Source organism: Ovis aries, chromosome 7 (genome assembly GCF_016772045.2).
Source record: "Ovis aries strain OAR_USU_Benz2616 breed Rambouillet chromosome 7, ARS-UI_Ramb_v3.0, whole genome shotgun sequence".
Classification (NCBI taxonomy): domain Eukaryota; kingdom Metazoa; phylum Chordata; class Mammalia; order Artiodactyla; family Bovidae; genus Ovis; species Ovis aries.
The window spans coordinates 58,823,149-58,846,805 of NC_056060.1; the positions used below are offsets into that span (position 1 = coordinate 58,823,149).

The following is a 23,657-nucleotide window of genomic DNA, read 5'->3' on the forward strand; positions in this document are numbered from 1 at the left end:
TTTAAAAACATAATTATCTATATTCTAGAATATATAAAGAATTCCTACAAATCAATAAGAAAAACAAAACACTAGAAAAATGGACATAGATATTTCACAGAACAGGACATGTATGGCCAAATAAGGAAACAAAATGATGCTCAACCCAATTAGTCATTAATGAAAAGTAAATTATGACTACAACCAGATACCATATTATACCTACTCTATTGGCAAGCATCAAACATTTGATGACACAATGGTAGGAGGCATTATGAACTGATAGGAAATCTTGCACATTAATGATGGGAGAATAAACCTGTACACCCACACTTTGGAAAATAGCTGGCATCGTCCTGTAAGACTGAACATTCTTATATGTAACAAAACAGCAATTCCAGTTCTAGGTATGCTTCCTAGAGGAAGCTTGCACATGTGCAAGAATGTTCATAGTAGCACTGCGTGTAATAGTAGCACACAGTAGTGCTGTAGCAAAAACCAGAAATAACTACATTGTTTCATCAACAGAAGACTGAATAAACCTCAGTATATTCACACAATCATACATTACACAGCAGTGAAAATTAGTAAACTATAGCTACAATCTTAGAAACAAAATGGTGAGTTTAAAATTTGAGTCCTGAGAAAACTACAAGTCAAAAAAAAAAAAAGCAAAACTAATAATCTAAAAAAAGCAAATCTTTAATTGAAAGTATGTTGTACATTATGTAAGTTACAAGTGTACAACACAGCGATTAACAATTTTTAAAGGTTACACCCCATTTATAGTTATTATAAAATATTTGCTGTATTCCCTGTGCTGTACAATACATCTTTATAGCTTACTTTATAGTTTGTCCCTTTAACTTCCCTACCCCTATATTGCCCCTCCTTCACTGGTATCCAACAGTTTGGTCTTTACATCCATGAGTCTGCTTCTCTTTTATTATATCCTTGTATTTTTTTAGATTTCACATATAACTGATATCATACAATATTTGTCTTTCCATTGTTTCACTTAGCATAATGCCCTCCAAGTCCGTCCATGTTACTGCAAATGGCAAGATTTCATTCTTTTTTAATGGCTGAGTAGAATTCTATTGTGTGTATGTTTGTATATGTGTACCACGTATATTTTCCTCTAGGAATTTTCTAGTATCTGTCTTACATTTATGTCTTTAATCCATTTTGAGTTTATTATTGTATATGGTATTAGAGAATATTTTAATTTCATTCTTTTACATGCAGCTGTTCAGTTTTCCCAGCACCAGTTATTACAGTGAGATGAATGCTAGTTTTAGTAATTTGGACTCCTTCCCCAACAAAAAGACACCATCCTTCCCCAGTGCATTCCCCTAAGCCTTTCAATGACGAATCTTCAAGGACATTATGCCACTCTTCACTTGCAGGCTTACATTTCATGATTAAATTAGGCACTCAAACTTCCAATGTTTTGTTTTGAGAGCAGTAAAACATTCATACTATTACTCTGTAAAGTTTGGCAAAAGAGTACGTTACATTGTTAAGAGGATTCTTAATCTCAGCATTCATAACAAGAGAAACAGAAACATTCTAATGCAGTACATTTGAGGGCTTAAATAGAAATTTAGAGTTGGTTTGTTCAGCTTAATCCCATCAAATGAAAAAACGTTTTAAAATCTAATGGCAATGATTTATAACAAACAAGGGTTGTTTCTTATGGAAGTAACTTGGCTTATCTGGAAACTTGTATTTCACACACATATAGAGATAATAAATATGCTAAGCCCTAAACAGTTCCTGTGGTGCGATGAGGAGTCAGAGGGACAGGGGTTGAAGTAGGACATGCAGAAAAAACTGACTCTAGAAATCTGTTTATTTCATGATTTTGAAGGAATTAAGAAATCCATTTAAAATTCTGATGTAGCACAGAACTGAAATATATGATACTTTCTATGTGATCTGAGAATAACAGAAAACTTTTGTACAAATGTGATTTGAAGCCTTAAGCACAAAGGCTTAACAGATTTAAACTGTACCTCAATAATCCCCTTTATATTTTTTTTCAAGTGTTAATACCACTTATGTTCTTCATTTGATCCTTTCCATTACCATATAAGGTATTTTAAAGAAAAATGGCTCAGGAAAAAATCTTCAAACTAGGTAATGTGCAACTGTAACTATTCAAGGGAATATGGCAGGCAGTACTCCAAAGAGCAGGGTTTTAGGGTTTCATCAATCAAACATTAGCAATAAGATTACAAATCTTATTCTGTCATCTTTTTGCAGTCACTCTCCATACACACACCCTTCCCAAATACAGAAACACACAACACAAACATACCATTTCTTTGTCTCTCTCTGCCTATCTTTCTCACACACATACACCCAATCACAGAGAAGCAGAATGACAAAAATCTTACTAACATGTATGTTTTCAAGGGGTATAAACTATATAACTTAAGCGAGTTCAATCTAGTATTGTCATTCACTTAAGCTTGAGACTAATTAACATAAGATTCCAAGAAGCACATACACTTTCTTTACACTTTCTTTTCTACACGGCATACATCTTGAATAACAGCCTGGGTGAAGCTCTTCCAGTTTGAAACTGATTTGGAAACTGCTTAAAACCAGCTGGGTAACTCTCTTGCTCTCTAATCATACACGGTATACAAATAAAACCACCAAAGAGCCAGAAATAAACCCAAAGCTTTTAGAAAAACTACTGAAAAAGCCTAAAGAACTGAGTAAGGAACACGCGAACAAGACAGGTAATATTCTTCATATTACTAGTTGTGTTACTTGGGCAAGGAAAGCAACTCTTTAAACCATTAATTATTAGAAACTAAGCTTTTCATTCTAAAGAAAAATATACAAACAAAACAAAAGAAAGAAATGTTAAATCTGAATTGGAACTATTCATGTGAACTCAATACATAGCTATTTATTTTTCTTGGCTCTGTCCACTAAAGCAATGATATACAAGCAGTAATAAATGCACCAGATCTTGGTTTCTAGTAACATTCCCCATTAAAAGAACCACAGTTTCTTCAAACAATTAATTCTAGGTCTGGGGCAGGAAAAAAGTACAAGTGAACTTGGAACAGCTTGTTGTACCAGAAAGATTAAAGAGGCCATGCCACAAAGGACCTGAAATGTTCCCAATGGCAAAATTTTAGACAATTTGGGCATCAAAAGAATACAATCATTATAGATTATAATATATTGAATGAAAAGGAAATCCGTAGACCACAATAATCCCAAAAAGAGGTGGTGGGAGAGTGAGGAAAAAGGAGAGAAAAAAAAGAAAAGCTCATCTTTACAGAAGAATGCCAGCAAACAAATGTAGAAGAAATAATAACATTAAAATTTCAACATTTTGTAATCCTTAATGTAATTACTGATTTAGGCAATAGTCTGTCTGCAATGCAAGAGACCAGGTTCAAACCCTGGGTCAGGAAGACCCCCTGGAGAAGGGTATGGCTACCCACTCCAGTATTCTTGCCTGGAGAATTCCATGGACAGAGGAGCCTGGTGGGCCACAGTCCATGGGGTCACAAGAGTTGGACACAACTGAGCAGCTAACACACACACACACACACACACACACACACACACACACACACACACACACGCACACACACATCAATAAATACTAAAACCACTTTGTAAAAAGCAGTTGGGAAATAGTTCAGTGTCTTAAAAGTATTACCCCATAGATTACTAGTAATTTCAACAAAGAAAATAAACTTTATAATGGAGAGATCTGGCAATCACCACTTTAATCAAGGAATTAATGTTATCAGCAGTAATGGAAAAAGGTACACTATGTCCTCTTATTTGATGCATACAACTTAAGCTATGAATAGGGTAACTAATCACCTAAACAGCTTCATTTCTGAAAGGGAATGCTATTATTAATTATATCAAAACAATATATATAAAGTAGAATTTTTGTAGACAACCATGGATTTATCCTTATTTGAAGTATCCTTACAAAAATATTTAAACTCAATCTAATATTAAAACCAGCAGACAACTGACCTGTCCACTTCACACAAGCCCAAGTCATAAAACACAAAAACAGGGGGCTGTTCTACATTAAAAGAGACTAAAAGAGACATAATAACCAAATGGAATCTGAGTTTACATGCTGTATCAGAGGAAAAAGGCTACAACAAATATTTTTGGGTCAATTAGGGAAATGTAAATTTGGACTAAAGATTATAGAACTTTTGCTAACTTTCTTATAGTGATAATGGTATAGCAATTACGCCATTCTTCTTTAAGGATGTACACTTAGATATTTAAGGGTGATGTGCTGTAAAGCCTGCAACTTACTTTCAGATGGTTCAGCCAAAAATATACATATCTAAGTACACACAGATACATATAACAGAGAAGGAAGAATAAAGCGAAGGTGGCAACGCAACTCTTCCTGAATGCATCAGTAGGTCTGAAGTTTTTGAAAGTTGGGGGAAGGAAAAGTCAAAAAAATAAATGCAACATTTTTATTCTTATTTACCTTGAAGCCTCTCATCAGTGAATATTTTGTTTGTTTGGTTCCAGGTGCTATCTATGAATACAATTTTTTTCAGTGTTGTGTCTTTGCATTTGCTGTCATTCAAATCCCGTTCTTCAGTTTTCTTGCGTTTAATGGATGGGTTATCAAGGTCATCATTTTTGCCTCTAACGCTATTTTGACTCTTTTTTTGCAGATGAAAAGAAATATCTTTTACTGAAACAGACTTAGGTCCAGGAAATACAAGTGCAACCTAAAGCAAAGAAGCTTACGTTAGTAGTGTGCTATGATCTTCAAAATTAATAAATTCAGACTTGAAACTTCAAGAGGAAAAACTATGTTGAGTATCTGAGAAAAAAGCATTAGGTTTTAGTATGTCTGCCTCTTTAATACATATATGGTAAAGTTTTTGGTTCTTCCCTAGTCACCTGTAATCATAATATACTACCAAGAAATACTTCTGTACTTTAAAATAAGTTATTCACTTATTGATAGAAACATGGTTAATCGTATCTTACATAACAAAACTAAACTCTATAATGTTTTATAAGATAAAAGGCAAAGTATGGGGTACTTTGTAAAAGAACCACTGAAAAGTGCTTGATAATTAAATAACACCTTCACCTATATAAGAAGCAAAGAGAAAACAAATGATAGAGCCAATGCTGGTGAGGAAACAGTATAATAAGCCTTTAAAGCCATTACTGATGTCAAGTTTAAATAACATAACTCTGTGAAAGCCATTTGGCAATATAAGTCAAGAGTCTTGAAATGTTCATACTCTCCAGTCAAATGAGATTTCAATTATGGGAATTTATCTGAATAATTCTAAATATACACATACTCACAATACCCAGAATATATGTTAAAGTATATTTATTACAGTGAAAACTTAAAAACAAAAAAACCTGTCAAAGAACTACTCAGTGAATTATGGTACTTCCTTTCTTTCAGCATGTTTTTACTGAGACCTTATATACTGTAGAACCTCCAAGGTATGAACAACTGCTAACACAAAGCAGGCACCCAGCCAATATTTGTTAAATGAACAAATGTTGATAGAATCATGGGTATTTATCCTCCATATTTTTCCCTATTTCCAAAGATTTTTGAGCGGAGATTATCATTTTTAATATGAAAAATAAATATGAAAATTTAAAATCTTAAATTTATAAACTTCAACGTTATAAACGTTTTTCAGACACTTACAATGCACATGTACCTTTCCCCGATACCCAACTAGCCAAAGTTCAGGGCTTCTTAGTTATCTTAGATTATAAGCACATCATGTCTTTTTATATTAGCTAGCACTATGTTCTATGTAACTGACATGATATCTAGCTGATCAAAGAAGGAAATACAAATATACTCCTAGATCCCAAACTCAGATATTATTTACAAACACAACTTTCTATATAAATTCAACCAAAAATTACAAATATATTGATAGTTCTTTCTTAAACAAACTAATGCACTGATTTTTTATTTTGTTTCTAGATTTACCATACCAACAAATGTTCTCCCAAGAGACCTAAAAGAGTTTATGTGTTTCTTTCAGAAGTATTCAAGGCCTAGTTTTTTGAGATCTATAGAAACATCACTTTTCAACAAGACCAGCTGTAAGGACCTGTTGTCACCAATGTGACCATTTCAACTAGGTGAAAATCCATTAAGAATCCTGAAATGAGCAAGGAAGGCCTCTGAGTAGCCAAAATAAATATCACAAAAGCCATGTACTAAAGATTTTAATTTAGAAAGGATTCCTAAAAATCCTTCTAGCTTAGTCTTTCTTTTTTTCTTCTGGAGAAATTTCAACATTCGTAATCTAGTTTCTCAGTTTGTATCAAATTAGCCTTTTTATGTGTAGTAGTATATGAACAAGAATGGAGAAAGGAGAAAAGTAAAAGCTGGCCTAGCAATACTAGCAAAGAGTAAAAACTGGAAGAAATAACTAGTAAAAGTGGAAAGAGAGACTCAAAAAAGCCTAACATCTAGGATCATTTGATCTTTTAAGATACTGATGAAGTAAACTATGTTGTTAAGTGCTACAGAAGGTTAACCCAAGACCATTAAATGTTAAATTATGTTCAAGTAAGTTTAGAAAGGCAATGGAGTTTAAAATTCATATTTAGATTCAATGTGAAAAGCTGTTAAAAAAAATAAGCTGCCTACTTCATGGTCCTTTTCTTCATATTCTGGAATACATGGATATGTATAAATATTTACAAATTCAGGTGCTAAGAGTTTTGCATGTACAGCAGTGCTTTTGCCATCTGTTTCATTCGGATGTTTAATGATGTCAATCTTCAATGGTAGCTAAAATTTAGAGAAAAAAGAAAAATGAACAAAACAAATAGAAAATTCTAATTTTTATGTTAATAAAAATGGTCTTTAAAGCTTAAATAGCAAGCTCACACTAAGTTCCTATAAATACACCTATAGTTTGAAAGTCATACTTTTTTAGAACAGAATACTAAGACTAGTAAGAGTCATAAAGCAAACACAAGTTTATTTCTCAATACTGTTAATCATGTACTAGAACTATTTTCAACCCATTTAACAGACTCATAGCAATGTTCCAATGTCATACTCATTTGTCACACTGGACTGAGTCCTATTCCTGGCATTCAAGTATCTGTGTCAAGAACATTTTTTATAATTCCTATAAACTTTCAGGTCTGTTCATTTTATAATATATTAAAAAGAAATACAAGTTCAGGCAAAAGTTTTAGATCTAAAATTCAAGTTAAAATTTTGTTCCTCAAAACATCTTTTGAGGTCAAAGGTATTATCTTTTAATGTTAACATCATGATTCTCAGCATGTGAAATTAATTATTAATTGGAAGAAGAGTTAACAGAATGGTTCCAGGACGTATATTCTATATAAAAAATAACTTTTCAAAATCATTTTGCCTATTTTCCTTAGTTTCATTATTTAATTACTATAAATTATGTCCTATCTGTTTGCAAAAATAATATTCTTGCAAATATCTTGAGTTAGATTTTTCTATTATTTTGCTGACTTGTTTGGTTTAGTTTTCTGTATAATGCTTGTATGAATCCTGCCTTCAGCCATGACTATGAAAACAGAAGCCAAGTCATATCTCTCCCATCATATAAGATATTCTCTCTCTAGGACAGATTTTTCACTGTAGAGTTCAAATGATTTATTTGTTATGGTAAGTACTGTTCCAGCTCCCAGCCCATACTAAAAGGCAACATTCTAGGTATTTACTCTGGGGCAACAGCTATTTTACCCTGGAGTACAAAACTATCTTACTTTTTTGGAACAGATTTATTAAAGAGATAGGATTGAAACAATAAACTGCACATATTTGAAGTGTACAATCAAATGAGTTTTAACATATGCTACCCCTTTGACTTCATCACCACAATGAAGCTAATGAACATATCCATCATCCCCAAAAGTCTTCTTGCGTCTTCCTCCTTCCCCTTACCTCATCAACTCCCACCCATAGTCCTAGGCAACTACTGATCTATTACTATAGGTTATTTGGCATTTTCCAGAATTTTGTATAAATGAAATTATAAATTATAAACACTTCTCTTTTGATTGCCTTCACTTAGAATAATTATTCTGAGATTCATTCATGTTGTGTGTGTCATTAACTCCAGAACTATTTTTTAAAGGGGCAGTTTCTATATGCTACTAGATGATCCCAAATTGTACAGTTTACTGTTCAATAATTATGGCAAGAGGAAGCTATATATCCTAGAAGGGCCATAAACATCCCAGATAACATTGAAAACATCCCTAGTTTTCAATCCAGGGTTTCAAACCCGATGTCTCCTACCTTCTCACTTAGGCCTAGTTATCATTTATAACTTGAAGGCAACTGCTTCAAAACATCAAACCAACTTCTAGTGATAGAAAATTTACCATTTAAGTAGGCAGTTCACAAATGATTTTACATCAGTCTACCTCTGGCTGAACTCTACATCAGACTTTCCTCATGAAACTCAATCCCAGCTGATGCTACTCTATATTCCCCTTCCCCAGGGTCTTTCAGTAGCAGCTCAGCATTATCTTAGTTCAGGGAAGGAAGGAAAGAAGAAAAAAAAAAAAGAAAGAAAGAAGATCATGACAAAGTATTCTAATACTAATAAAACCGACTTTCTTATACAGCTGATGAATAGAGCTGAAAATTTCAAAGGCAATGACCAACATTTCTGATCAGTTGGCTATCTCTGAAGGACATCATTTAAATCAAGAATGCAGGACTGAAAGTTACTAATGTATTTCACAGATCATGAAACTAGCATATCATGGACTAACATCCACAAGTGTAAAACAGTTATGTAATATCTGTGCTCAAGAAGTATTCTGGGGAGGCAGTCCAGGTATCTAGTTTCCCCTGAGTAAACCTGAAAATTATACTCTGAAAGCCTAGACACAGGTCAAGTCAAGGAAATACAGATATGTATGTTTGTGCTCTAATTCACACATTTTAAAAGAAGATATATCTCAAACAATGACAGGGTACAGAGTAATACTACTAGAGCTGACGAGACTCAGTTCAAGTAGAGATGTTTTGTTTTCAAAACATTTAAAGACCATCAATCTGTTCTCTACTACATTTCCTATGAGAGATTTACCACAAAACTTCCTACCCATATTTATCAAAATACAATCAGCAGAAAACTCTAGCCTTTTTCCATGTGATTATCAACCTTCCCAAAGAGAATCTTTTCAATTCTAGTACTTTAATAAAGATGAAGCTTTCATCTGATGACCTTTTCTCACCTTAAAAAAAGAAAATAAGACATTTGTCATGACTTTTAACAAAATTAATGAATTTGTCATGACATTAAAAATTTTTTCTTCTGCATTAAAAAGATATATATTAATGAATTTAATCCCTAGAGTAAAATTTATAGCTTGGGAGGTACCTACTCATTATGTAGTCATCTTCCCTTCCAAAGCAGGCTATCTAAAAGCAAATGCTGAGCCATTTGTAAAAATAAAGTCAAAACTAGAAAAATTTTTAGATTTTTTAATTAATATGTACTAACTCACAAAATTTTATATATGGTAATTAAAACAAAACACTTCAGAAAATTTTGCACCATCCAGTAGGCCATTTAGAATTGATCAAATTCTTGGTATAGTGTTTCAGCCATTTCATTAAAATAGTGGAAATTAGGTCATGGATTTAAAAAACAATACTCAATTATTAAATTTCTACAAAAATATTAGCCCTCTATCATTAACTTTTATTATTCCGATTGCCAATCATTTTGAACAAAATGTATCTTAAGATAAAACTTTTAATGGGATATTTTCTTTATGTGGCTATGATATAAGCAGAAGATGAAATGATTCTGTTCATACCTCCAAAACTATACTTCAAAATGTAACATTCTTATATGAGAGATGGGGATAATGGGAGAAGGGAGATAAAGGAGAAGAGGGTGGCAGAGGACAAGAAGGTTAGATAGCATCACCAACTCAATGGACATGAATTTGAGCAAATTCATGTCCAGGAGATAGCAGAGGGCAGAGGAGCCTGGGGTGGCAAAAAGTCAAACATGACTTAGTGACTGAACAACAATGCGGACTTTAGAAGAATTATTGTGCTCAAGCTCTCAGTTTTTCTGAGGTAACTATGAAGCTTACTGCATTCTATACTTAGTTATTCTTGGCCAGTAAACTTTCCATTTTAGACCCCTAAGCAGACCATGGACTTGCCAAGGTAACATGTAGGCTAAAATGCAATTCAAGTAACAAAATACGAGTGTTTCAAAGTATTGTTCTTAACTGAAATTTAAATGAACCTTATCACCACATTAGACTTATTTTCTTATTGGCAAGTTCTAATGAGTCCATGTATAGAATTTGGTCTCTTTAAGGTCCTAACAGGCAGTAGTCAAATTTCATAAACCATTTAACTTAAAGTTTGAGTCACTGTTAGACAAGTTAACATATACATAACTAAGTCTTTGATTACAGAGACATGATGGTCTACAGACCTTTTATCTATATAAAAATAGTCTTGATAGGCCACAAAAAGTATAAGGTAAGCAATCAATTCAAATCAACTTGTTTAAATCTGGCGTTAAATCACTGTAACACAGCCCAATGAGCAGGCCTTAGTCTTTTCAATTTCAGTTTAGTTTAGTTTTGGTCACTGACATGTGCCCCATCTCCATATATAGAATGAGGCTAAACACGATTCTGCCTAAGCAAATATCAATCCTAGTTCCTCCAGAATGTGTTTTCCTTTCAAGGGCAGTCCAAAGCCCTGAGGTGGTTTTTGAAGCTCCTTCATGCAGCCTGTAAACTTATCTCTTGTAGTTTTCAAGTTTATACCACATTTTTTCTATGCTGTAAATGAATTATAATCATTTATTTTAAAAAGTAACTGATTTCATTAAAAACATTATTCATCTCATACGCAAGTGTTTCAGCAATGTATGTCTCTTTTTCTAGAAACAAGGGGGAAAAAATAGGTTTACAGGGCTACAGGATTAAACTTTCTATTAATTAATTTTCATAATGATGCCATTTATCAAGCTTATCAGTTATATTAGAGTAGGGATATATCACATGTGTTTTTAAAATCAATTCTCCTACTTTCAAACAATTAAATTTCTCACCAACCTTCACATGTGGTATCTGTTCAACAGGTACATTTTCAACTGGGACGTAACATGTATAGCAGTAGAACATTCTTGAACCACCACACTTGAGACATTTTGATCTTCCATTTTGCTGAGCTTTTTTAAGAACTTCTTGAGATGCTAAGCATAAGTTTTGAAGAGGATCTTCTGCAGCTATGCATGTAGTTTGTGACTGCTGTATTTCCACAAATTTTGAATTATCTTCTTCCCTTTCTTTGAGAAATACAGGTGCACTGAGAGACATTTTTCATTCAAATCAAAGTTTAACTTTTATTTCTAAAACACATATTGTAGATGCACTAGAAAAAAAAGTGGGGGGCAAAATAAAAAACATATAAAATTTCACTCACCGTTTCTACAAAGAAAACTACTCCATTTAATTCACAACTGTGTGCTGACTTTAGTATTTACTAAAAAATGTTAATAAGTTTTTAAACCACTAGATTAGCATGCTTTAAGATATAATATTAAAAAGCAATAAACTAAAAAAAAATTACCCTTTAAAGCTGCTGCTGCTGCTGCTAAGTTGCTTCAGTCGTGTCTGACTCTGTGTGACCCCACAGACGGCAGCCCACCAGGCTCCCCTGTCCCTGGGATTCTCCAGGCTAGACCCTTTAAAGCTAGTCCCTCCATAAAAATAGGAAGTTTGTCTCCCAGAAAAATTATTTCAAATATAAAGTTTAGGTACAAACAATCTACTTCTCAGTGATTATTTTTGCTCCACAAACAGTACTTTTGTTCTATATTAGGAATGTAATGTTTTTATGTTAGTATCACCCACCAATGTATTCAATGCTGCAAGCTCTGACTTTCACTTGTTATTATATGACATCAAATCACACTCTGACATGACGTCAATTCTCAGTCTGAACCTTGAAAAAATACAAGGTGAAATCAGTAAAATTTAGTTGTTTATGTTCTAAAAGATGCAATTCTCTCCAATATAAATTAAAACACACATAAAAATATAAACATCCATTAAAATGAGAGGTATGCACTACCAATTATAACTTTTTAAATATCTCAAAAGGTGAAACATATGCCTATAAAAATATAAAGGCATATACATAAAGATTAAACTGTAATCTTATAAACATTAAAATTTTACAGAGTAATGTCAGTGTTCACCCATTCTAAGAATTCATACTGCTTTCAAAAGTATACACCATTCAGTCTTCAGGTCTAGAGATAAAATAGTAAACTGGCTTTCTCACTTAAATATTTCGTTCAAAGGAAGATGATGGTTGCCAAAACTGTTATTCAAATACTTTGTAAGCACAATATGCTTAGAGGGAAAAAGAGACTGGGGCCCTCTTAATTTGATATGCATTCCAGAGCTGTAAAATGATTCTCATAACCTAAAGCCTTATGGTATTGTGGTGTTTAACTATGAGACTCCAGGCACTTCAAGTACAAACACTGAGAGGAGAAATGCTGTGACAGAAACAGGAAACTTTTTGTGGTTTCCCAAAACGAAAGTGAACAAAGAGTCCAGTGGAACATAATACACAATATAATTTACTAACAAGAAGTTAGTGATACTAATTTAATCAGTCATCAGGAGTTTTTTAGAGACTCTAAATGCCAGGGAACTTGGGACCCAAATAAAGAAAGGCAAAGAAAAAAAGATGTTGGTCATTGAAGGAAAAGTAAAATAAACTTGCCAAATTTATCCAAGGGGAAAGCCAAAATACAATAAATTTTTGATGTGTACTGATTAGGTAAGGGTTTACATTTTGGGTTGCTAGGACAAAGTGATATTTAAAAACGATTGGCCCATCCCTTCCTCTTGCCTCACGAATGGAAAACATTATGTGACCTCTACTCCAAATCACCTTCCTAAAAATGACTTTTATCTTTGTCAATATGCCCTCAATGACTGGGAGAGTGCAGGATATTAAGCTGTTACCTTTTCTTGAGGTTCAGATCCTTTTAAGACTGCATGAGAGTCTTTGACCTTCTCTCTAGTAAATGCACTTAAAGATGCAGTATTCTGCACACAATTTCAGATGGTTTGCAGGTTAGATTCTAGACTCCATCTACAAATCTAGGTAAAGAAATCTTGGCTAAGATCAAAAAGTCATTTGAAGAACAGGAGAAGGCTTAAAAATCTAGGAAGAGATCCTATTAGTCCACAGAAATCAGAGCCACACATCCTTCTCTGGCCAACAGGTCAATTCTCACAAGCCAGTGGAGGTCTCATCACTGAACTTAGGAAACTGATTGGTCCCTAAATCCTCTTGGTTTGGCTTTGTTCTACCTGAGGTTCTTAAAAACATTTTTAGGCTGCAATAGTCTTGAGTTATCCAGATCATGGGCTCATCCTAAAAAAGCAATTGGAATAGTGTAATTCAATTTGACTCCACTTCCCTGGGTATTCATTCCAGTAGCTATGCAGGGATTTGCCTGTGCCACTACAGGGCCCAGCATTAGTGGGGACTATGCAGTTCCCACTGCAAGAAGACCCAACCAGTCCATTCTGAAGGAGATCAGCCCTGGGATTTCTTTGGAGGGAATGATGCTAAAGCTGAAACTCCAGTACTCTGGCCACCTCATGGGAAGAGTTGACTCACTGGAAAAGACTCTGATGCTGGGAGGGATTGGGGGCAGGAGGAGAAGGGGACGACAGAGGATGAGATGGCTGGATGGCATCACTGACTCGACAGACACGAGTCTGGGTGAACTCCGGGAGTTGGTGATGGACAGGGAGGCCTGGCGTGCTGCAATTCATGGGGTCGCAAAGAGTCGGACACGACTGAGCGACTGAACTGAACTGAACCGATGCAGTTCTCAACAGTGTCATGAAAGCCAATGTAGTTGCTTGATGTTTAATGGAAAACTACTGGTGAGTTTTTCTGGAGCCTCAAAGCGCACTCCTCCTGAGATGCCTCAGAAAAATCCCCATGTATTCCACTTGGCAGTCCGTCCATATAGCTAAATGAATTTTTTTGTTGTTTAGTCATTCAGACATGTCCAACTCTTTTGCAACCCCATGGACTGTAGCCCGCCAGGCTCCTCTGTCCACAGGATTTCCCAAGCAAGAATACTCTAGTGGGTTGCCATTACTCTCTCTAGGAGATCTTCCTGATCCAAGGATCGAACTGGCATCTCTTGCATCTCCTGCATTGGCAGGCAGGTTTTTCACCAGCTGAGCCATTAGGAAAGCCCCAAATTAGCAGAGCCTTATATAAGAAGTCCTTTCTCTACAAAAATCAAACAACACAAACATCTTGAGACGGTGCAAAGGAAAAGTCTATGGCTCCCTGCCTTGCCTTACCTAAACACTCTCACATATAGATAAGGTGGCTACAGAAGAGGCCTGCAGTTCTAAGTCATGGGACGCTCCCTCCAAAGGTCTCTAAAACCATATGAACAAGGGATCCATCCTGACCTAATCAACAGCCTGTGTCTAATGTGTACAAATCATTTATTGCACACACAATGATTCAAAACTTTCAAAGCATACATCTTAACATCAAATATGTGTGAGAAATACAAGTGGAGTTGTGGGGGTTACTGAGAGAACATAAAAAGACTTCGTTCCTAAGGAACTAACAAATATTTTTACCTAGATATGCACCTGTCATTTTGCAACCTGGGTTGAAAACAAATTAACTTTGTTCTCTTTCTACCCTCTTTACCACACAAATTAATTACTCAATCAAGTTGTACCAATTCTACCTTGCACATAATCCTATATTTTTAGTCTCAAAGTTAGGATTCTAGATGGCCCATTGCAATCTCTTCACCTCTTTGCTTTCATCTGCTTATTACTAGTTCCAGATATTTAACACGGAAAAATGTATTTTAATTTGGAGTTGCCTTTTAGTTAAGCTACCCTTCCTAGTAGTAGTCAACTCCCCAAGAGTAGAATCCCTCACTCTGCAATTCCAGAATGAGGAATTCAACAAATACTTGTTAACTAAATCAAAACCATTATGAAAAAGAAGCATTCACTATGCAACTGCTACTGACGTATCTGACAATCTTTACCTGTAATCTGCAGCCTAGCAGATTTTTTTCTTGTTTTTCCAAAACAACAAAGCAAAAGACTCCTGGCTACAAATAAGTTAACTCCCACCCCCACCCACCCCATCCCTGTGCAGGAGATAGGAGTTCAATCCTTGGGTCAGAAAGATCCCTTGGAGGAGAAAATAGCAACCCACTCCAGTATTCTGGCCTGAAAAGTCCCATGGACAGAGGAACCTGGCAGGCTACAGTCCATGGGGTCACAGAGAGTGGGACACAACTGAGCACACTACACAGTAATGGAACATTATAGAAACTCCTTATCCTGTACTTTGGGTCATAACTACCAAATAAAACCCACTTAAATTTTATTTTCCTATTTTTAAGAACCTGGTCAGATGTACAGGTCCAAATGGTCTACTGTTAAAAATTCAAGGTAACACCTTTTTCCTACAGGTTAACAGCCTGTGCCCTCTTCACCACCACTCCCCCCACACACACACATAGCACACATCCTGTGGTAGAGACTGTCTTGCCTTAGTTTTTCATGGTACACTGGGGTTTAGAGAGAAGCAATTTTTAAATATTGTGGTTCTGAATCAAGCAGTGATTTTATCATCCAGCTTCATGGAATTGGCACCTCGCAGTGTTAATAAACCTCCTGACTTGTCCTACATTTCCAAGAAATAATTCAGACTTAAGGGCAGCCTCTTTGCTTATTACCTATTTATAACCTTAATATTTTAAATACACTGCATGGCACACTATGCCTGTACTAATTTCCTCCTTCAGTGATAACCAGTGTCCCGTAAATCACTCCAAACACTAAAAAATAAAGAATAGGATACCTAGTGGACTAACTTTGCCTGAACAGACTTTCCTTGGGCCAGACTGCACTGAAAATAATTGTTAGGGGTACCAAAAAAACAAAAACAAAAACTTTTTTTGAGGAAAAATTTGGACGCCCTTTCCCCAAAGGGCCCACAAGATCTTAAATATACTAGCGGCCGCACAGGGACCAGGGCCCCACTCACAAGCGACACCCAGCAAGACCTCCGCCGGGGCGCGGCCAAGGAGCGTCCACTCCCGCAGCTGCCGGGCTGCGGCCAGACCCCGGTCCCCACAGAAGCGGTGAGACCCGCACGAGGAATCAGAGTGGGACTCAGACCTGCACAGCCCGCGAGTCCTTGCACAGCTCCACGCGTCTTCCGCTCCGCGGGAGGCCGAGGTGCGCGCCCGGCCCTGGTCCCGCCTGGCCGCGGCGGAGCGCTTTCCGGGAGACACCAGAGGGAGGAGCCCGGGCGTTGCTAAGGCCGTTGCTAGGCCCGTGCTCAGCGCGGGTTCCGCGGGCAAAGGTAACGGGCGGGGAGAACCGCCGTGAGGGAGGGGACCCCGCTTTTCCAGTTGTCGGTCGTGGTGTTACCCTTTTCCGGAGAGAATTGATGGAGAACCAGGACCCTGCTCCGTGAGGCCTGGCCTCACATCCCGCCAGCGCTGCGCTGAGCTCCCTCCTGAGACTGGCCGGGACCGCGGAAGGAAGACGCGGTTCTCGAAATATACTATCAAGGTGTAGTTGCAGTGTGCTGTGAAAAATGCTATTCCTACAGAACACTTTCCCATTTGCCAATCCCTAAAATATTTTAGTGAGAACTTTGTTCTATTACTTTTTTTTTTTTAATGGATGTGTCCAGAGAAGTAGTTCGTATGCTGTATAGTAATGAAAGCTGTTAGAAAAATTATATCTGATAATGAGGTCTACTTTAAAACTACACACGCAGAGTTGGGACTACTTTGTGCACTTTTCCAATCTGAAATTAAGCGTAGTATGCGGATAGATTATTAAACCATTTTTCCTTGCCCCACCCCAAAGAAAATCTGTAGGGAAGGAATGCATGTTGACAGTTGTGAGATTTTAAAACACATGGGCCAGATCTTGAGCAATGTATTTATTGAATACTGTGAATTTAGCAATTGAGAGTTAAAAGACAGATGTTGCTCTAGGCAGGGGTCCTCGGTCTCCAGGATCTAAGGCCTAATAATCTGAATTGGAGCTAATGTAATAATAGAAATAAAGCACGCAATAAGTATAATGCACTTGAATCATCCTGAACCCACCCCCACCCCCCCGTTCTTGGGAAAATTATTTTCCACCAAACTGGTCCCTGGTGCCAAAAATGTTGGACCTTAAGTATCAAGTTAAGCATGCATAGTACAGAAAATACAATATGGCTAATAAATTATAGGAATTTCAAAAGAACTCAGAATTGAGTGGTCAGTGAAGGGCTATTGGCTGGATTTGAATAAAGCTCTGAAGAATGATCATGGTTTAGTACAGTGTTATTCAAAGGAATGGTGTGGGTCCCATTGGTGGAGGTCCCATTTGTAATCAAGGAAATCTGGTGACAACTACACTTTTTAAAAAATGAAATTGTCTAGTTTGGAAAAGCGGTGCATGGCACTTGGTAAGGTTAAGTATTACTTTGTGGAGTTTTAAATTATATATGTATGCATGTATACGTACACTAGGTCATGTTTATAAAATGTATTTCTCATTGTGTTTCTTTTTTAAAATGTTTGAAAGCCATTGCTTTAAGAAAGGGAAAGAGGAGAATCAATAGCAAAGTCTTCAAGCCAATAAGTAATTTATCATTTTAAACTAATTTAATTCAAGTGCACAGATTAAAAAGCAAATGATTCTATTTCTTTATCAGAGTGAGTACTGGGTTACTATTACTATGTGATAAATCACTCCAAAATATGCTGTCTTAAAATAATCATTTTATTATGTTAATGAGTCTTGTGTTTAGTGGAGCATAGAGGGACAAATTTTTTCTGATAATTCAGCTATGAAGACTGTGAATGCTAGCAGAGGTCCAATGTGTCGCCTCTTCATGTGGCCTGGGCTTCCCCCCACGGTATGGCAGCAAAGCAACCGGACTGCTTAGGCCTAGTGCTCTAAAACCAAGTGTTGTGGTGAACAAGGCAGAAACTACATGTTGTTTTTCTAACCTAGTCCCCAGAAGAAACAGCATTATTTCTCTCACATTCTTTTGATTGTAAGTGAGTTTGAAGCCATGTCCAAATTTTAGGAGAGGGGACATAGATGTTGCTTTTCAAAATACCATCAAGGAATTTGTGGCTGTTTTTTAAAAAACCAACACTGACTTTACTGCTGTCACCAAAAACCCCAAATTTCAGTGATTTAATACAATAGATTTTTATTTCTCACAAGAAATCCATTGTGGATGTTACTAGTCAGATAAAGTGTTAAACTCAAGAATGTGAGTTTCTTTTTATTTTTAGTGGTTCTGCTGTTCCCTGTGACTTGGGATTCACAGCTTACCTGACAAGAGAAAAAGCACAGTGAATCATGTAAGAAGTTGTAGAGGTCAGCCCTAAAAAAGGCATATATCACTTTGCCCACATTTCATCGGCCAGTTTAATCCAAGGTCCCTTCTTTAACTGCAGAGGAGCCTGAGAAATGTAGAGAAACACACAGATATTGGTGAGCAATAACAGTTTGCCACATTCTAAGTTTTTAGCCAAAAACCCTGTAGTCCCCAGCCCCTCTGCTAGATTTCATTTTTCATTAGTTATCTATTTTATGCATAATATCAATACTGTATGCATCAGTACATACATACATACAGTATGTATACCAGTCTCCCAATTTCCCCCAACCCCTTTCCTCTTTGGTGTCTATATGTTTGTTCTCTACATCTATGTCTGTATTTCTTCTTTGCAAATAGAATCACCATTACCATTTTTCTAGATTCCACATGTATTCATTAATATGTAATATTTTCCTCATCCCAACTTACTTCACTCTGTATGACACTCTCTAGGTGCCTCCGCATTTCTACAAATGACCCAATTTTATTCCTTTTTGTGGCTGAGTAATATTCCATTGTGTATATGTACCATATCTTCTTTATACATTGCCCTGTTGATGGAAATTTAGGTTGCTTTCATGTCCTGGCTATTGTAAATAGTGCTGCAGTGGACATTGGAGTGCACGTGTCTTTTTGAATTATGGCTTTCTTTGAGTGTATGCCCAACAGTGGAATTGCTAGATTATATACTAGTTCTATTTTTAGTTTTTTAAGTAACATCCATACTTTTCTTAAAAGAAAAATTTTTTCAAGTATTTTCAATTGTTCTCTTATTTATTTCATATGTCAAAATATACTACAGTTTCTTGATTTTTTTTTCACTCTCCAACATTATCTGTTAACTTTCTGCTTTAGAAGTCAATCATAAGCTCTTTTATAACACCACTCCCAAGTGTGAACATTCCTTCTCTCCCCCACACTCTTGTTATCCTCTCATCTCTCAATATAGTAGTCTCACAGTTTTTGTTTAAAGTAACATTTTTAAATATTATTTGACCCTGAAGCACATATGATCACATTAACTTTTAATACACCCTTTTATTTCTTTGCCTTAATAATTGCCATGTTCTGTCTACTTACTAATAATCTATCCTCAGAAACTCTGCCAAAGTTACAATCAAACATATTGATTAATCTAGCTGATTTTGTTTTCCTTCCAGATGTTCTTTCTAGAACATTTCAACCTCTAATTCATTCAGTATTGATTGCTTTTACTCATTGACTACTGCTCTCCTGTGTTAGATCCCTTGTTCTTTTTTCTTTGCATAGTCCTTTGTTTTTCTGAAACATATTTTCTAATAGTTTCCTGAGAAAAGGTAAATGAGAGTATTGTAGACAGCATCATAACCACTCTCAATGCAGGTCCTATTGATATGTTTTCCTGTGTGGCAGAAGGAACTTTGTACATGTGATTAAGTTAAGGATCCTGCAATGAGGAAATTACAGGATTATCTACGTGGGTTCAACATAATCATAAGTGTCCCTATAAAATGGATTATAAGAGGTCAGAAAGGGGAGAAGATGCTATACTACTGGCTTTGAGGTTGAAAGAAGGAGCTAAGGAGCGAAGCAGTGTAGGGGGCTCCTAGAAGCTGCAAAGGCAAGGAAACAGATTCTCCCCTAGAACCTCCAGAAGGAGTATAGCTCTGCAGACCCATTTCAGGCCTCTGACCTCCAGATATGGGAGATAAGTAAACCTGTATTGATTTAAGCAGTTAAGTTTGCAGTAATTTGTTAGAGCAGCTATGTGAAACTAATAATAGAGAAAAATGGTGATTTTTTTTTAAACTGACTTAAAAATCTGAAGCATGATATGTATTTAATTGATGGGCTGTCTGTATTTATATTTGAATTTCTAGTTTGAAAGTCATTTTCTGGAAATAATTATCTAAATTCTTATCTTTTAACCTCTGATTCTTATCTTTAACACTTTTATTCTAGTTTCCAGAACATTGCTTCAGCTTCCTCCCCATAAACATTTTGTTGACTAATTAATTAATTTCATTATATTTATACCTTTTATTTTTTCCCTATTACCTCATAAAATACTGTTTTTTGGTTTCAGGGATGCATTATTTTATCATCTCTCTCTAAGAATCTTAAAGACATTTTTAAAGTTTCCTTCTGTTCCCTATATTATCTGTATCCTCTCAGATTTTATTTTGTTATCTTTTCTGATTTCTAGTTTTTAATTTTTATCTTTTTTGATATTTTGCAGCTGTTCCTTAAATATCTAGTAAGCCTTGGATTTCTGTTTGTATTGAAGAATGAAGATTAAAATAGTGATATAAAGCTCACTGTGTTTTCATAAGAGGATCAGATTTTTCATTGGAAAATTTTCAAACATTCTATAGAATAAAAGGCACTGATGATGATAAGAGCAGAAATCAGTGAAAGTGAAAACAAATGTGCATTAGAGGAAAGCAACAGGCCAAAATTTGTTCTTTGAAAAGATTAATAAAATTGAAAAGCCTTAAACTGACCAAGTAAAAAGAGAAAACTCAAAATACAAATATCAAGAATGAAAGTGGTAATATCCTACAGGTGATAAAAATAATAAGAGGATATTAAGAACAAATATTTATATCAAAGTATTTGACATCTTTTGCTTTCCTTGAAAAACACAATTTACCAAAACTGATAAAAAAGGAAATAGACAATGTCAATGACTGTATCAATTTTGAGAAATTACATCTATGTTAGTCTGCTCTAGCTGCCATAATAGAATACTACAGACTTGGTCACTTAACAGAAATATATTTTCTCACAGTTGTGGAGGCCTGAAGTCTAAAACCAAGGTGCTGTCAGTGTTGGTTTCTGGCGAGCCCTTTCTTTCTGGCTTCTAGATGGCGGCATTCTCACTGTGTCCTCACATAGCCTTTGTGCATGCACAGAGAGAAAGATCCCTGCGGTGTCTCTTAACTCTTCTTATAAGAATAGCACTCTTATTGAACTAAGGCTCCACCCTTAAGACCTCATTAAATTTAATTTCTTCTCCAAAGGCTCCATCTCCAAATATAGTCACATTGAGGGTTAGGTCTTCAAGGTAGGCCCTAAGGAAAAACACAATGTCTGAAATGAAGACTTCACTGGATCACCAACAGCATTACTTATCCAAACTGACAAACAGAGGAAAAAAGTTTGGAAAAAACCCCAGCAATCTTAGTGACCTGTGGGACCATTTCAGGCTATCTACCACAGATGCAGTTGGAGTCCCAGAAGGAAAGATGGGCAAAAGAAAAAAAAATTTGAATAAAAATGATGGATAATTATCCAAATTGATAAAAACTGTAAATGGGCATGTTCAGAAATTCAGCTAATCCAGACAGAATTAAGAAAAGAAGGAGAGGGGTAATTGGGGGAAGAGGGAGGGAGGGACAAACAACCCCACTGACTGCTGAAAACCAGTGATAAGGAGAATATTTTAAAAGCAGCCAGAGGAAAAGACACATCACATATAGGAGAACAAATATTAAATGATTAGAAATGTTCCTTTCCCCTTTGTTATTTGCAAGATTATGAGTAAAGTTGGTGTGGTTTCTTCCTTAAATCTTTGATAGAATTTACTTATGAAGCCATTTGAGTCTGGAGTTTTCTTTGTGAGTTTTTCATTACAAATTTTATTTAATTGTCATAAGTTATTTACCTTTTCTAGCCACCTCAGAGAAATTAAAATGTATCCACAGAATTGTATGCATTTATAATAGCAGCTTTCTTCCTATAAATGCTCAAATCTTTAAATAAGGCAGTGTGTACACACACATACACACACACACATACTGGAATACTACTCAGCAATAATAGTTGATGATCTTGGATATTTCTCAGAATTCATATGTTGAGCAAAAGAAACCAGATACAAAAGAGTATGCAATGTTATAATTCCATTTTTATGAAAGTCTAGACCAGGCAAAGTTAATCTACAGCTAACTATAGTTACATAAAGCAGATTAGTGTGGCCCAACACCAGTGGTGGGATATTTTTGCATGAAGTTGTAGGAATCAACAATAAAGTAGCACAAGGAAACATTTTGGAAGTGATCTAAATGTCAGTTTTCATTCCAATCCCAAAGAAGAGTTTGCCAAAGAATATTTAAACTATCGTACAGTTGTGCTTCTTTCACATGCTAGTAAAGTTGTGCTCAAAAAACTTCAAGCTAGATTTCAGCAGTACATGAACCAAGAACTTCCAAATGTACAAGCTGGGTTTAGAAAAGGCAGAGGAACCGGAGATCAAATTGCCAGCATTAGTTGGATCATGGTGAAAGCAGGGAATTCCAGAAAATTCCCTTCTGCTTCACTGACTATACAAAAGCCTTTGTGTGGATCACAGCAAACTATGAAAAATTCTTAAAGAGATGGGAATAACAAACAACCTTACCTGCCTCCTGAGAAACCTGTATGCAGTTCAAAAAGCATCAGTTAGAACCACACATGGAATAGCTGGCTGGTTCAAAACTGGGAAAGGAGTATGGCAAGGCTGTATATTGTCTCCCTAGTTATTTAACTTACATGCAAAGTACATCATGCAAAATGCCTGGCTGGATAAATCACAGGCTGGAATCAAGACTGCCAGCAGCAATATCAACAACCTCGGATATGAAGATGATACCACTCTAATGGCAGGAAGTGAAGAGGAACTAAAGAGACTCTTGATGAGGGTGAAGGAGAGTGAAAAGGTTAGCTTGAAACTCAACGTTCAAAAAAGCTAAGATTGTGGTCCCATGAATTCATGGCAAATACAAATGGAAAAAGTAGAAGCAAGGACAGATTTTATTTTCTTGGACTCCAAAATCACTGTGGATGGTGACTGCAGCCATGAAATTAGAAGACACCTGCTCCTAGGAAGGAAAGCTTTCACAAACCTAGACAGCATATTAAAGAACAGATAGATACATCACTTTGCAGATAAAGGTTCATGTAGTCAAAGCTATGGTTTTTCCAGTAGTCATGTATGGATATGAGAGTTGGACCTCAAAATAGGATGAGCCCTGAAGAATTGATACGTTCCAATTGTGGTGCAGGAGAAAACTCTTAAGAGTCCCTTGGCACAGCAAGGAGATCAAACCAGTCAATCCTAAAAGAAATCAACCCTGAATATTAACTCTGAGGACTAATGCTGAAGCTCCAGTAATTTGGCCACCTGATGCAAAGAGCCAACTCATTGGGA

General features: G+C 35.9%; 2 protein-coding genes across 14 annotated transcripts in view; one reads left to right on the top strand and one right to left on the bottom strand.

Annotated features, from left to right (window-relative positions):
* DTWD1 (DTW domain containing 1) overlaps positions 1–16,320 on the bottom strand; it is a 41,201-nt gene extending 24,881 nt beyond the window's left edge. For 6 of the 13 annotated variants that reach the window (XM_012181600.4, XM_060418033.1, XM_060418039.1 and 3 more), the window contains exons 1-4: positions 16,264–16,320; positions 11,107–11,425; positions 6,656–6,799; positions 4,487–4,736 (exon numbers count right to left, since the gene is read on the bottom strand). In XM_012181600.4, coding sequence (XP_012036990.2) covers positions 4,487–4,736; positions 6,656–6,799; positions 11,107–11,370 — 658 coding nt within the window. In that variant the 5' untranslated portion in view covers positions 11,371–11,425; positions 16,264–16,320. Of the gene's footprint in view, positions 1–4,486; positions 4,737–6,655; positions 6,800–11,106; positions 11,426–11,907; positions 11,999–13,035; positions 13,174–16,263 lie in introns of all 13 variants that reach the window. The other 7 variants (XM_042252491.2, XM_060418040.1, XM_060418041.1 and 4 more) reach the window with 4 other exon arrangements.
* A 74-nt stretch (positions 16,321–16,394) lies between these two features.
* The window catches only part of FAM227B (family with sequence similarity 227 member B), a 216,494-nt gene continuing 209,231 nt past the window's right edge, over positions 16,395–23,657 (top strand). Inside the window, exon 1 of the mRNA XM_042252494.2 lies at positions 16,395–16,662. The gene's annotated coding sequence lies outside the window, so the exon portion shown is untranslated. The remainder of the gene's footprint in view (positions 16,663–23,657) is intronic.